This window comes from Manis javanica, chromosome 10, assembly GCF_040802235.1.
Source record: "Manis javanica isolate MJ-LG chromosome 10, MJ_LKY, whole genome shotgun sequence".
NCBI classification, from domain to species: Eukaryota; Metazoa; Chordata; class Mammalia; order Pholidota; family Manidae; genus Manis; species Manis javanica.
The window spans coordinates 112,249,615-112,263,502 of record NC_133165.1 but is presented as its reverse complement, the minus strand read 5'-3'; the positions used below and the strand labels follow the sequence as shown (position 1 = coordinate 112,263,502).

The following is a 13,888-nucleotide window of genomic DNA, read 5'->3' as shown; positions in this document are numbered from 1 at the left end:
GACCATGCTGGCTGCACAGGCAGGAGCCCCTGTGTCTGACTAGCAAGGTCACCTCGTAGGGTTGGGCCTGGCTAGGAAGCCATCACAGCGTGTCTGGCCATGAGGCCTGGAGTGGGAGGAGGGCACTTCCCCTGGGGTCCTTCTCTGCCGCTGGCCACGAGGGATGTGATGACAGCTTCGCAGGCCCCCCTTAGTGCTGACACCAGACAGCAGGTGCACCTGGGCTGCCCGTGTCTCCCACAGGAGTGAGGTTCTTCCGAGGCTTCTTAGGGGTCAGCTTTTCTGTACCGGCTGTGGGCCACCCAGGTGACTTCTTGGCCAGATGGCGGAGTTGCCCTGGCCTTGCCCCGCTCCCCTGCCACATGCACTGTGATAGGGTAGCAGGCAGGTGGAGATCTAACGCACCCCGACCCCACTGCCTTGCCAGGCCCTGCTTTGAGCTCTGGGGCCACAGGCACAGCCTTTGGGGAGTTCCCAGTTTGGTGCAGGAGACCAGTGATCAGGACCCAGTGTGAGGATGGTGGGCATGAGGTCAGGGAGCCTTCAGCAGCTGGGGGTGCACAAGCTGGGCCTTGAGGTTCACACAAGGCTTCTCACAGGTGATACTGGACAGATGGAGAACCTGAGCCTCAGGGCTACGGGCCCGCTTGAGGTCCTCTGGCTCGGCTGCTCTCCCTCCGGACTGCCTGGGGCTGGCCCCCATTCCCCACTACCTGATGCATGCACAGGCTTCACCTCAGACTGAGAAGAGAACACAGACCTCATTTAACCTTGCAGTAAACCAGCAGTGCCTGGTTCCTTAGCCATACGACGAGGACCCTGTTGGTCCCACAAGCAGGTTTCCAACTGCCCTGGCCCCTGCTCCGGCCCTCAGACCAGCTCCAGGTGCAAGGCCTGGGGGCCTCTAACTCAGCTGCGTACTGAGAGAGCTGTGGCCTTTGGAATTCACCCCTTCCCCCCCAGCCCTGACTCAGATGCCCCTAAGAACTGTACCTGTAGCCAACCCTAAGATGAAACACACTCCAGGTCCCTGAGCATCGTGATTTGGGGTTTGCAAGATTGTAGACGCCTTGGCCTGAGCAACCTGTGGATCCCATATATGAAGGGTGTGCTCAGCCCCAGGCTGGCCCATTAGCCACAACCTCAGGGCTAACCCAACAATTCCGTCATGAAGCTCAGACTAGAAAAATCCCAGTGTGGTTGAAGGTGCTCTTAGCAGCACTTCCTGATAGCAAGAACCTAGAAAGATTCACAGACCGACATCAGGAAAATGGACCAAGTGCAGAACCAACGGTGGAAGAGAGCCAGAGCCGCGTGCATTCCACGGGCGAGTCAGAAGTGACGCTGGGGGACAAAGTCTCAGCGTGACACCTTAGTTCATGTAAATGCTAAACATGGGTTTAGGTGCGCAAGTATACGTGACGAGGCCAGTATCCAGGATAGGAGTCCGGGGAAGGCGGTGGGGTGGGACGGAGGAAGCACAGCCTACGCCGCTGTCATGCACCAAGCATTCAGTGATCCAAATCCATCCACCTTAGAGCCATTTTAAAATTCAGATTTCATAGTTTCTATAATAAAAGGCAATAGAAAAATTGAGTAAAAGGCTCAAATAGGCACTTCACAAAAAGCTTATGAAAGGGTGCTTAATTTCATTAGTCTTCAGAGAAACCCACATTAAAATCACAATGTACAGCATCTATTCATGATAAAAACTCAACACAATGGGTACAGAGGGCAAGTACCTCAACATAATAAAGGCCATAAATGACAAACCTACAGCCAACATCATACTTAACAGCGAGAAGCTGAAAGCTTTTCACCTGAGATCAGGAACAAGACACGGATGCCCACTCTCCCCACTTTTATTCAACATAGTACTAGAAGTCCTACCCACGGCAATCAGACAAAGAAATACAAGGCATCCAGATTGGTAAAGAAGAAATCAAACTCACTATTTGCAGATGACATGATATTGTACATAAAAAACCCTAAAGACTCCACTCGAAAACTACTACAACTAATATTGGAATTCAGCAAAGTTGCAGGATACAAAATTAATACACACAAATCTGTGGCATTCCTATACACTAATGATGAACTAGTAGAAGGAGAAATCAGGAAAACAATTCCATTCACAGTTGCATCAAAAAGAATAAAATACCTAGGAAAAAACCTAACCAAGGAAGTGAAAGACCTATACTCCGAAAACTACAAGACACTCAAGAGAAATTAAAGAAGATACCAATAAATGGCAACACATCCTGTGCTCATGGATAGGAAGAATTAATATTGTCAAAATGGCCATCCTGCCTAAAGCAATCTACAGATTCAATGCAATTCCTATCAAAATACCAACAGCATTCTTCAATGAACCAAAACAAATAGTTCTAAAATTCATACAGAACCACAAAAGACCCCAAATAGCCAAAGCAATTCTGACAAGGAAGAATAAAGCAAGGGGGATTATACTCTCCGACTTCAAGCTCTACTACAAAGCCACAGTAATCAAGACAATTTGGTATTGGCCCAAGAACAGACCCACAGACCAGTGGAACTGAATAGAGTCCAGATATTAACCCAAATATATATGGTCAATTCATATATGATAAAGGAGCCATGGACATACAATGGGGAAATGACAGCCTCTTCAACAGCTGGTGTTGGCAAAACCGGACAGCTACATGTAAGAGAATGAAACTGGATCATTGTCTAACCCCATACACAAAAGTAAATTCAAAATGAATCAAAAACCTGAATATAAGTCATTAAACCATAAAACTCTTACAAAAAAACAGGCAAAAATTTCTTGGACATAAACATGAGCAATTTCTTCATGAACATATCTCCCCGGGCAAGGGAAACAAAAGCAAAAATGAACAAGTGGGACTATATCAAGCAGAAAAACTTCTGTACAGCAAAAGACACCATCAATAGAACAAAAAGACATCCTACAGTGTATGGGAGAATATATTCAGAAATGACAGATATGATAAAGGGTTGACATCCAAAATATATAAAGAGCTCACGCACCTCAACAAACAAAAAGCAAATAATCCAATTAAAAAATGGGCAGAGTAGCTGAACAGACAGTTCTCCAAAGAAGAAATTCAGATGGCCAACAGGTGAATGAAAAGATGCTCCACATCGCGAATCATCAGGGAAATGCAAATTAAAACCACAATGAGATATCACCTCACACCAGTAAGGATGGCCACCATCCAAAAGACAAACAACAAATGTTGGCAAGGTTGTGGAGAAAGGGGAACCCTCCTACACTGCTGGTGGGAATGTAAATTAGTTCAACCATTGTGGAAAGCAGTATGGAGTTTCCTCAAAAAACTAAAAATAGAAATACCATTTGACCCAGGAATTCCACTCCTAGGAATTTACCCTAAGAATGCAGCAGCCCAGTTTGAAAAAGACATATGCACCCCTATGTTTATCACAGCTCTATTTACAATAGCCAAGAAACGGAAGCAACCTACGTGTCCATCAGTAGATGAAGGGATAAAGATGTGGTACATATACACAATGGAATACTATTCAGCCATAGGAAGAAAACAAATCCTACCATTTGCAACATGGATGGAGCTAGAGGGTATTATGCTCAGTGAAATAAGCCAGGTGGAAAAAGACAAGTATCAAATGATGTCACTCATCTGTGGAGCATAAGAACAAAGCAAAAACTGAAGGAACAAAACAGCAGCAGAATCACAGAACCCAAGAATGGACTAACAGTTACCAAAGAGAAAGGGACTGGGGAGGGTGGGTGGGAAGGGAAGGACAAGGGGGAAAAAGGGGCATTACGATGAGCACACATAATGTAGTGGGGGGCATGGGGAGGGCCGTATAACACAGAGAAGACAAGTAGTGATTCTAGAGCATCTTACTACGCTGATGGACAGTGACTGTAATGGGGTGTGTGGTGGGGACTTGATGCAGTGGGGAGTCTAGTAACCACAATGTTGCTCATGTAATTGTAGATTAATGATACAAAAAAATATCACAATGTGATACCATTACACCCTCACAAGAATGGCTGACATACAAAGGATAGACAAAATCAAGTGTTACTGAGGATATTGGGCAAACTGGAACTCAAATACTGCAGTGAACATGTAAGTTGGTACAACCACTCTGAGAAACTGGCAGTATCTGTTGAAGCTAAGAATAAACGTACTGTAAGACAATTCTGCCTGTAGGTGTGCCCCTACGGAACTGGGTTGTGGTATATTCACCAAAAGATGTGCAAAAGTGGAAGCAGCATCTCCCAAATAGCCCCACCTTGGAAACAACCCATGAAGAGTGGAAGGGATAATTGTGGTTGGTGAGGTACCAAGTAGGCGGAGGTCGAAATGGTTCACCCAAGCAGGGAGGGACATTTTAGCCTGTTTACAATTGGCAGCACATGATGACAATAAAAAGCAAACCAACTTTAGGTTGGTCCCATTGTATTTAAATTTCCTATTGACAATACACCAGCTTTTTAACTGCATCTCGGGCAGATTGTTCTCCTGCCTGGGCCCCACACCACTGTTGTGGAATATTTATAAAATGGAAAGGTGGAATGTTAAATAAAAGTGAAAACAAGCAAAAATTTTAAATATGCATCACTAATCAATCTCACAATGTTGATGAAAAAAGCTGGACATAGAAGTACACACTGTAATTCCACTGACAGGCAATTTGCTGAGTGAAAGAGAGCGCATGCAGAAGTCTGTGTGCTGCCGCACTATTTCTAGTTAAAAAAGAAAAAGCCAAACTGAACAACGAAAAATGCGATTCTACCAGAAACTTGGATGTGAAAAATAACAGGATCTGAAAGATGATAGGATACCTAAATGTATGCTGCAGTCTAGATGAACTTTTTTTTTTTAATGCACTTGTGCCCAGGAGGATAAGTATATGGGTATTTTTTGCAGCATTGGAGTAAAAAGTTGGAGGCAGTCAAAATGCCCAAGATGAATGAATAAGGAAAATTGATACACTGGTATAATGGGATACTATACAACAGTTACAGTAATGGAATATGACTAAGAAGAAGAAAACCTGGATCACTCCCAGTAATTTGAAGTTGAGTGAAAAAACCTGCAGAATATTATGTGTACAGTATTAAGCAGTGTATGGAATCAGCCCAAACAGAAAGGACAGAGTTAGCAGTGTCAAGCACCTACTGTCTGCCAGGTGCCCACCTTAATTCTCAAAGCTAGTTAACTAATAGGTTTTTTCAGAGTGGGAAACGAGTCTCAGTGAGAGGCAGCCCCTGCCTGTGGTCCCACAGCCCAGAGGGAGCCCCAGTCTGGGACCGACAGGCCAGCCCCTTGAAGCCCCTCTGTGCTGGCCAACCAGGGACCCAGCCACCCAGGCGGCGGTCTGGGCCTGGGCCACCATCCTGAGCCAGCACCAGGCAGGAGGCCCTGTAACTCCAGCCGCTTCTCCCACCCCTGCGGCCCCTCCTTCACCTCAGCCTCAGGCTGGGCTACCCACAATGCCTCCCATTCAGCCCAGTCCCTGCTGACAGGCCTGCAGGCCAGGAGGGAGGCTCCCGTCAGCATCCTGGCAGGACGCTGTGGACCTTTCCCTTGAGCTGCTCCTCCAGGCTGGACTGGCTGCGAGAGGCAGCATGGAGGGGTGAGTATTCGGGCCCTTGGGATGCAAGGCACAGGCAAGGCTCTGGCGCTCTGGGCCTCTCTTGGGCTGGGGGCAGGGACTCTGGGGTCCACCTGGGCAGATTGTCCTGGGGTCTCCCTGCATGAGTGGGAGTAAGGCTGCTCACACAGCTTCCTGGGGGCTAGTCCTTTGGGGGCTTATCTGAAAGCACAGCAGCCCTCTGAGCCCTGGGCGCTTGTCCTTCAGGGATCTGTCCCCACAGCCCTGCCCTGAGCCTCAGCCTTCTGGCTCTAGAGGATGCCACCGGCTCCAAGGCCAGGGCTGGGCCCCAGGACCCCGAGGAGACTGAAAATCAGATGGGGACAGCGCAGTGAGTGGGAGCTGGGAGGCACCGGTGGGCCAGCCCAGGGGTCAGGAAAGGCCCCTCTGGGGCCATGACATGAGGTGGCTGTCGCAGGAGGAGGCAGGTCGTTCAGCTTGCTCCTGGTGGTGGGACCAAGGGGGACGCTGAGGAAGGGGAGCAGATTCCAGTTGGTGGGTGGGGGTGCCCCACCAAAGGCTGTGGAAGGTGCGGAAGCACTTTCCGCAGGTCTGCATGTTGGGAACTTCCCTGTGGGCGGAGGTGAGCAGACCCTGGGGGAGTCCGGGACAGTCGCCCTGGCAGTGGCCGTCCCTGGGAAGTGACAGGCAGTGGCTGCAGTTTTGAGGGGAAGGGGTCATCTGGGTAATCGATGGGGGGCCAGGAGGGCCAGGGAGGGTGGGCCCTGCCCAGCTCAAAGCCAGCCCAAACCTGTACTCTTGTCCCCAGAAGTCTCAGAGGGTGGCACTAAGATGGAGGTAGGATGGCCGTGAGGGACAGGAGGGAGGCCTGGGCTGCCTGCTCGCCCGGCAGCACAGCTCTGACCGCTGCTGAGGCCCCTCTCCAAGCTCTCAGGCCCTGCGATACCTGGTCCCCAAAGTCTTGGCTCACAACTTGGGCCATGCCTGGTCCTCCCCTCTGGCTACTGTGCTTCTGGCCACCGTGGAGCTGGCGCATCTGTCTGAGGACTGGCTGCTGCTCTCATGCTGGGAGGTCCAGCCTCCCATGGAAGAGCCTCACCGCAGCCTGCGCACACGCTCTGAGCCGTTCTTGCATTCAGCAAGGCCGCAGTGAGCCACTGTGTGCAGAGGGACTGGCCAGTTCCCCTTCCTCAGCCTGCTTCCTCGGGTGAGAGCAGGCCCGACAAGTGAGCGTCGGCTGCGTGGGGGGCATGATGCTCAGGGCAGGACACCTTCCTTGGGGTGTCTCCAAAGGCTGAGGGGCTGTGGGAACAGCCTGGGGCTCAGGGAGTGGACGGGGCCTCTTACTGTACGCACAGACAGCCTTGCTCGCTCTCCCAGGCCCCGTTGCACCCTGGCCCTGCTGCTCTCCCTGCTGCTGCCCCTGGGCCCAGCTTGGCATGCAGCTGCGCAGCGCTGCCCACAGACCTGTGTCTGTGACAATTCCAGGCGGTATGTCTCCTGTCGGCACCAGAACATCACTGAGGTGCCCAAGGCCATCCCTGAGGTCAGCAGGGCAGGGGGGGCAGGGGGAGCGGTGGGGACAGCAGGAGGAGCGTGGGCACAGTGGGTCTGCCCCCGCCTGGCGGGAGACCTTGGCAAGTCAGTTTTCCTCTCTGAGCCCCAGTCTCCACATCTGTAAAATGGGAATGATAACCCACAATAGGGAAGCAATCTACTTAAAACTACTTGATTAGCGCAAGTAGGTGACCTCTAGATAACTTCTGAATTAATTATAGACTCTGGCAGAGAACTGAGGATATACTAGGATAAAGTATGGTCTCTGCCCTATGGAGTCAAGAGCTGGGGACAGGAAGAGAAAATAAATGGGCACTGTCAGTTCAATGTGAAAAACACCAGGGTGGAGGATGCCCAGATAGCTGGGGAGGAAGGCTTCCTGGAGTGTCAGGGAGCAGGAAGAAAGGGTGAGGCAAAGGTGACAGGGAGAAGAGTGTCCCAGGTGAGGGGACAGCATGTGCAAAGGCCAGGGATAGCAAGGGGCCGAGGCCATAGTCTTGTGCTCAGCTCCCTTTACCCCTCTGCTCAGCTGACCCAGCGGCTGGACCTCCAGGGCAACATGCTGAAGGTGATCCCTCCAGCTGCCTTCCAGGACCTGCCGTATCTGACACAGCTGGACCTGCGGCACTGCCAGGTGGAGACGGTGGCTGAGGGTGCTTTCCGTGGCCTGGGCCGTCTGCTGCACCTCAACCTAGCCTCCAATCGCCTGAGTGTGCTGCCCCAAGAAGCACTGGATGGGCTGCGCTCCCTCCGGCAGCTGGAGCTGGAAGGGAACATGCTGGAAGAGCTGCGGCCAGGGATGTTTGGCGCCCTGGGTGCACTGGCCACACTGAACCTGGCCCGCAACGCCCTCGTCTACCTGCCAGCCATGGCCTTCCAGGGGCTGGTACGCGCCCGCTGGCTGCAGCTGTCCCACAACATGCTCAGTGTGCTGGCCCCCGAGGCCCTGGCTGGCCTGCCTGCCCTGCGCCGGCTCAGCCTGCACCACAATGAGCTGCAGGCCCTGCCGGGGCCAGCCTTGTCGCAGGCCCGTGGCCTGGCCCGTCTGGAGCTGGGCCACAACCCCTTCACCTACGTGGGCGAGGAGGATGAGCTGGTGCTGCCTGGCCTGCGGGAGCTGATGCTGGATCATGGGGCCCTACAGGTCCTGGACCCCAGAGCCTTCGCCCACTGCCCCCGGCTGCACACCCTGGACCTCCGCGGGAACCAGCTGGACGCTCTGCCGTCGCTGCAGGGCCCAGGACAGCTGCGCCGGCTGCGCCTGCAGGGGAACCCACTGTGGTGTGGCTGCCAGGCCCAGCCGCTGCTTAAGTGGCTAGCGCAGGCACGGGTGCACTTGGACGGCACGTGCAGGGGGCCCCGGCACCTGCGAGGCGAGGCCCTGGATGCCCTGCGGCCCTCAGACCTGCGCTGCCCTGCAGATGCGGCAGAGGAACAGGAAGAGCGGCTGGCTGCCGTGCGGCTCCGCACCCCTTCCGGGGCCCCCGAGGAGAAGGATGGGGCGGCTCGGCCCTGCCCGCGCGCCTGCTGGTGCGCCTCCGCATCCCGGCACAGCAACTGCGAGAGCCGAGGCCTGCAGGCCGTGCCCCGCAGCTTCCCCAGCGACACCCAGCTCCTGGACCTGCGGCGGAACCACTTCCCCTCGGTGCCTCGAGCGGCCTTCACGGGCCTGGGTCATCTGGTGTCACTGCATCTGCAGCACTGTGGCATCGCAGAGCTGGAGGCTGGCGCCCTGGTGGGGCTGGGCAGCCTCATCTACCTCTACCTCTCTGACAACCAGCTCTCAGGCCTCACCGCTGCCGCCGTTGAGGGGGCCCCCCGCCTTGGCTACCTGTACCTGGAGCGCAACCGCTTCCTGCAGGTGCCAGGGGCTGCCCTGCGTGCCCTGCCAGGCCTCTTCTCCCTGCACCTGCAAGACAATGCTGTTGCCCACCTGGCACCTGGGGACCTGACAGGGGTGCAGGCCTTGCGCTGGCTCTACCTGAGTGGGAACCGCATCACCCAGGTTTCCCGGGGGGCAGTGGGCCCAGCTCTGGAGCTGGAGAAGCTGCACCTGGACAGGAACCAGCTGCGAGAGGTGCCCACTGGGGCCTTGGAGGGGCTGCCTGCCCTCCTGGAGCTGCAGCTCTCTGGAAACCCGCTTAGGGCCCTGCGAGATGCAGCCTTCCAGCCTGTGGGCCAGACGCTGCAGCACCTCTTCCTGAACGGCAGTGGTCTAGAGCAGGTGGACGTGGGGTGTAGGAGTTGGGGAGGCAGCCTGAGGCCCCGTGCAGCATGCATGCACTCAAACACTGCTGCCTCCACGGAGCCAGCCCTGACGCTGGGCACGGGGATTCTGAAGCCCAGACACTGCGCTTGCCCCCAGGCAGCTCAGGGGTGGGTGACAGACCAGGTGCAATCCACTGAGAGGCCTGCCAGGGCGGGCACTGATGGCTCACGGAGGAGGAAGGAACATGGGTCCACAGCGTTAGCTACTGTTTTATGCTTTGAGGGCAGGCTCAAGGGCTTTGTCATTAAGGGGAGTGGGTTCAGGCCTAGCAGAGAGGACTCTGAGCCAGGCACCTGGGTGACCAGTAAACGGCAGGCGCTTTGCCTCAGACCAACCCCAGCACGGGCCTCCTGCCTGCGCCATCTTGGTCTCTCTACCCTTTTGCTGGGGAGGCACAGGCTTTCCTCCAGGCCTATGGGGTGAGATGGGCTTGGTGGGAGCTCACACCAGGGCCTGGCACCTCCTTGCAGGTTTCCCCTGGGGCCTTCTGGGGCCTGGGGCTCCGACTCCAGAGCCTGCACCTGCAAAAGAACCAGCTGCAGACCCTGCCCGCCCTGCCGGACCTCAGCCGGCTGGAGCTCGTTGACCTCAGCGGCAATCCCTTCCGCTGTGACTGCCGGCTGCTCCCGTTGCACAGGTAAGCACCCCGACCTGGACCCCCAGCTGCGGACCCACCGGCTGCTCTCAGTCAGGCCCCCATCATTTCCAAGGGGAGCCTCGGGTCGGGGTGGATCCCGCTGGAGCCAGCCACCCTTTGGGAGGGAGCCAGTTTACCCAGGGCCTGGGGGGGCCCTTCTCTGAGTCTCGAGTCCCTCATCAATAAAGTGGGAGTGAAATCTGCTCAGCCTAGTTGTGTAGGACCCAATAACTATTCACAGGCACTTTACATAATTTCGTAAAGCAACAAGAACTCTGGAGTCCGGCAGACCTGGGCTTAAACCTAGCTCTCTGATTGGCTAACTGGGCCCCATGACCTTTCTGAGCCTTACTCAACTGTAAAGGGGACGAAAGTCATTGTTTCCACCTTGTGGTGGTTGTAAGAATTACATTTAGGAGCGCGGCAAGCTCACTGTTAACTATTACTATTCCCTTTTACAGGGAAGGGAGCTGAGGTTAGAAATGACTTGCTCTGCGTCACGTAATTGGCGAGGGGTTGAGCCAGGCTTCTCTCCAGGGTCAGGGTCTGCCTTTACCCACCAGGCCCCACTGCCCCCAAATTCCCTAGGAGTCCCTCCGTGCTCTTCTCAGAAAAATCTTAGCACAGTGGGTTCCCGAATTCTCTTCTCTCCTCAGGTGGCTCACCAGGCTGAACCTGCGTGTGGGGGCCACCTGTGCCACACCCCCCAGTGCCCGCGGCCAGAGGGTGAAGGCTGCAGCTGCTGTCTTTGAAACCTGTCCGGGCTGGACTGCCAGAAAGGCCAAGCGGATGCAAGTTCCCAGGCTGGGTGCCTGGAGAACCGCAATGAAGGGAAGACGTCGCGGAGCAGGCAAGGTTGGCCACGGAATGTGGGGAGGCTTCTGGGCCAGCAGAGTTCTGACTTCTCTTGGTTCTCATTCATTCCATTCCAAATCTGGGCAGTAACCCTGTTGCTTTTGCTCAATAATGTCCATCCCCCTCTCCCCACCTCCTCCCTGGGCCCAGGGGGGTTTGTAAGGATGCTACTTCATCCTGTGGGACGGCCTCTCGATAAGCCACAGCGTACCTGGACCCAATGTGTCCATAAAATCAACCCCATTACTGTATTTGCTGGATCACTGTTGACTGGGCCGTTTCCCACCGTGACCTCAAGGGCCTTGCTCCTACGCAGGACCTGGGGCGGGAAGGGCAGAGGGAGGGTGTGTCAGCGACTGCCAGCTGCAGACTGACCCCTCTCTGTTGTCCCGTCGCCCCCATGATGTTTCATTCACCATCCTGACATATCCATTCACACTTGAGCCCTCAGTTGTCACATCAGAGAAGGGTGAGCGGGGTCTGGGTGCCCCCCATGTAGGAGGCCCTGCTGTGGTGAGGACATAGGGTCTAGGGGGAGAGGCCAGTCCTTAGAGGAAAAATGAGAACAGCAAAAGGCGGCACTGGAAGGAGCAGGGGCCTCTGGCTGCCTTGGGACCTGCATCCCGGAGATCGGGTGCCTGGCTGAGCTGGGGTTTGCATCAGTTCCTCGGGGCTGCTTTAATGAAGCACCACAAACCAGAGGACTTAGAACAGTGGGCACTTTCTGTCTGTCCTGGAGGTTGGAAGTCTGAGGCCAGGTGCCTGCAGGGTTGTGCTGCCTTGAAGGTTCTAGGGGAGGATCCTCTGCCCCTTCCGGCTGCTGGGGGCCCCAGAGGTTCCCTGGCTTGTGGCAACACCAGTCCAGTCTCTGCCTCTGCCATCCCATGGTGTCTCCTGGTGCCTTTTCTCATAATCTTTGTGCTGTATCTGTGTCCAACTTCCCTTTTAACCTCATGTTAACTTGACTTACCTCTGTGAGGACCCTATTTCTAAATAAGGTCTTATTCTGAGGTGCCTCTTTGGGGCATAGAACTCATAATAGTGTTGCTTGTGGAGGCCATTATGGTGTCCTTATAAAAAGGGAATTTGGCTACAGTGTGAAGGTATTGAGAAAAGACATCGGGAGGAACCCCCAGAAAACCCCCAAGCAGACAGGGAGCAGTTCTGTCTGAGAGGCCAGCTCCAGAACTGGCATTAGTGGCAGCAGCAGTATTACTTTCAGCTAACCCCCCTGTAGTGCCCACTTTCCACCAGGCATTGTGCTGATTAATGCACCGTGCCAGAACTATTCCCCCACCCCCACCCCAGCCCTGGGGAGGCTCTGTGGCTCCTGGGAGTGGAAGCAGAGGGTCCACCTGCATGCAAGCCAGAGCTGTTGTCAAGGAAGACCCCTGCCCCACGTGGAGTCTGGTGGCTGCAGCTGGATTAACCTGGGTGTAATCCCACTGCTCTTTCAACAGTTGAGTTTAAGTAATCAAGTTCCTAAACCTTAGCAAGTCTTTTCTCTCCTCTATGAAGTGAGGTCATCATGTACCTCACCGGTTACTGTGAGGATGAACTAAGCCATGTCAACGTGTCGCCTGGTCCCTGGCACAGGAGGTTGTTATGAATGGCAGCTCCCTTGCTTCTCCCGTCCCTTGAGCACAGCAGAGGGTCTGGACCGGGTGGCAGAAAAGGAGGCATCTTCAAGGGTTTGCCTTCGGTCTCATCTGCCCCGGGAAGCCACCACGGTAGCAGGAAGTGGAAAGGTCCTTTAGGATGTTGCCCAGCTGGTAGCCCCACTGCTATGGACCTCGGACGACTGTTAGTTCCCTCCAAGGGCAACTGAGGCAGCGCTCATTCTGTGCCTTGAGTGAAAATGTCTCAGAAGCCACTTCTGAGACATTTCCTGAGACAATGGCTCAGCCTTTTGGGGGAACTCAGGATCTGGAGGGAGAGGAACGGCAGAAATGTAAGGATAACGCAACACAGTTGCTAGGAGACGGGGTGCACAAATGATGACAGGCAACATTAATTCTTATCGTTCTCTTCATGTGTGAACAGTCTCCCTAACCGGCGCTGTGAGGCTGGCACACCACAATACACTCTGCTGCAAGGAACAGAAATCTGACAGATCGGGTTTCACCAGGTCAGGGACTATTGCAGTTACAAAACCCGGGGAGGCCAGGCCAGGGCTGGAATTGCAGCTACACCGGTTCTCCGGCTCTTCTGTCCTTAGCGTCAGGCTTTTGTGCCCATGGTCCCTGCGGGTATCACTTCTTCCATCAGGAAGGAACTAAAGGCCCAAATGCCATACAAGCCATTTTCCCAGAAGCTCTTCGGTCAGACTGGATCCTGTAACTGCAAGGGAACCGGGGGTTATTTTGAGCCAGGCACATCACCTTCGAGTTCCACAAGCAGGATCAGAGCCGAAGCACACACCCAGGCCATCTTCCTCCCCAGGGCTAATGCCACCGGCCTGTCACTGCCCAAGTCTGGGGTTTGTGGGTGTGATGGCGGGTGGAGAAAAGGAACAGCCCCCTGAGACCTGTCCCTGTCCTTGGTCTGCACTGTATTCCAAACCTAGTCACTTTTTGGGGAATTCGGGCTGCATCAACAGGCCGCTCACTGGGCCTGGTTTCTGCACTGCGTGGCACTGCCTAGTGCCCTGAGCAAAGGAGACAGAATCAAGTCCTCTTTGAACAGCTGAAACTGGAGATGGGATGACCAGCCCAAGGGGAGCCAGACAGCCTGGGTCCTGAGCAAACCCAGTTGGCACCACAGCAAGCACAGGCCGCTGCAGCCGCACCTTTACAGGACACAAGCGTCCACCTGGCAGTGCCAGCTCTACTCGGAAGAGGAGGGAAGAAGAGGTCAGCCTGCGTCCACCGGACATTCCAGGAAGACTTACTGGGGACAGGACTGGTCAGAGGACACACTTTCAAAGGAGACTGGCTGGGAAGCCTGCTGGCAGCTGAGAC

The 13,888-nt window shown here is 54.6% G+C and overlaps 1 protein-coding gene across 1 annotated transcript; it reads left to right on the top strand.

The window, feature by feature from the left end:
• The first annotated feature begins 3,872 nt into the window (after positions 1-3,872).
• On the top strand, positions 3,873-13,104 carry CHADL (chondroadherin like). The gene is made up of 5 exons (XM_017645842.3): positions 3,873-5,631; positions 6,991-7,156; positions 7,697-9,391; positions 9,907-10,073; positions 10,730-13,104. Exons 1-5 carry the CDS (start codon positions 5,624-5,626, stop codon positions 11,016-11,018), a joined length of 2,325 nt encoding a protein of 774 aa, XP_017501331.3. The 5' UTR covers positions 3,873-5,623; the 3' UTR covers positions 11,019-13,104.
• The last annotated feature ends 784 nt before the right edge of the window (positions 13,105-13,888 follow it).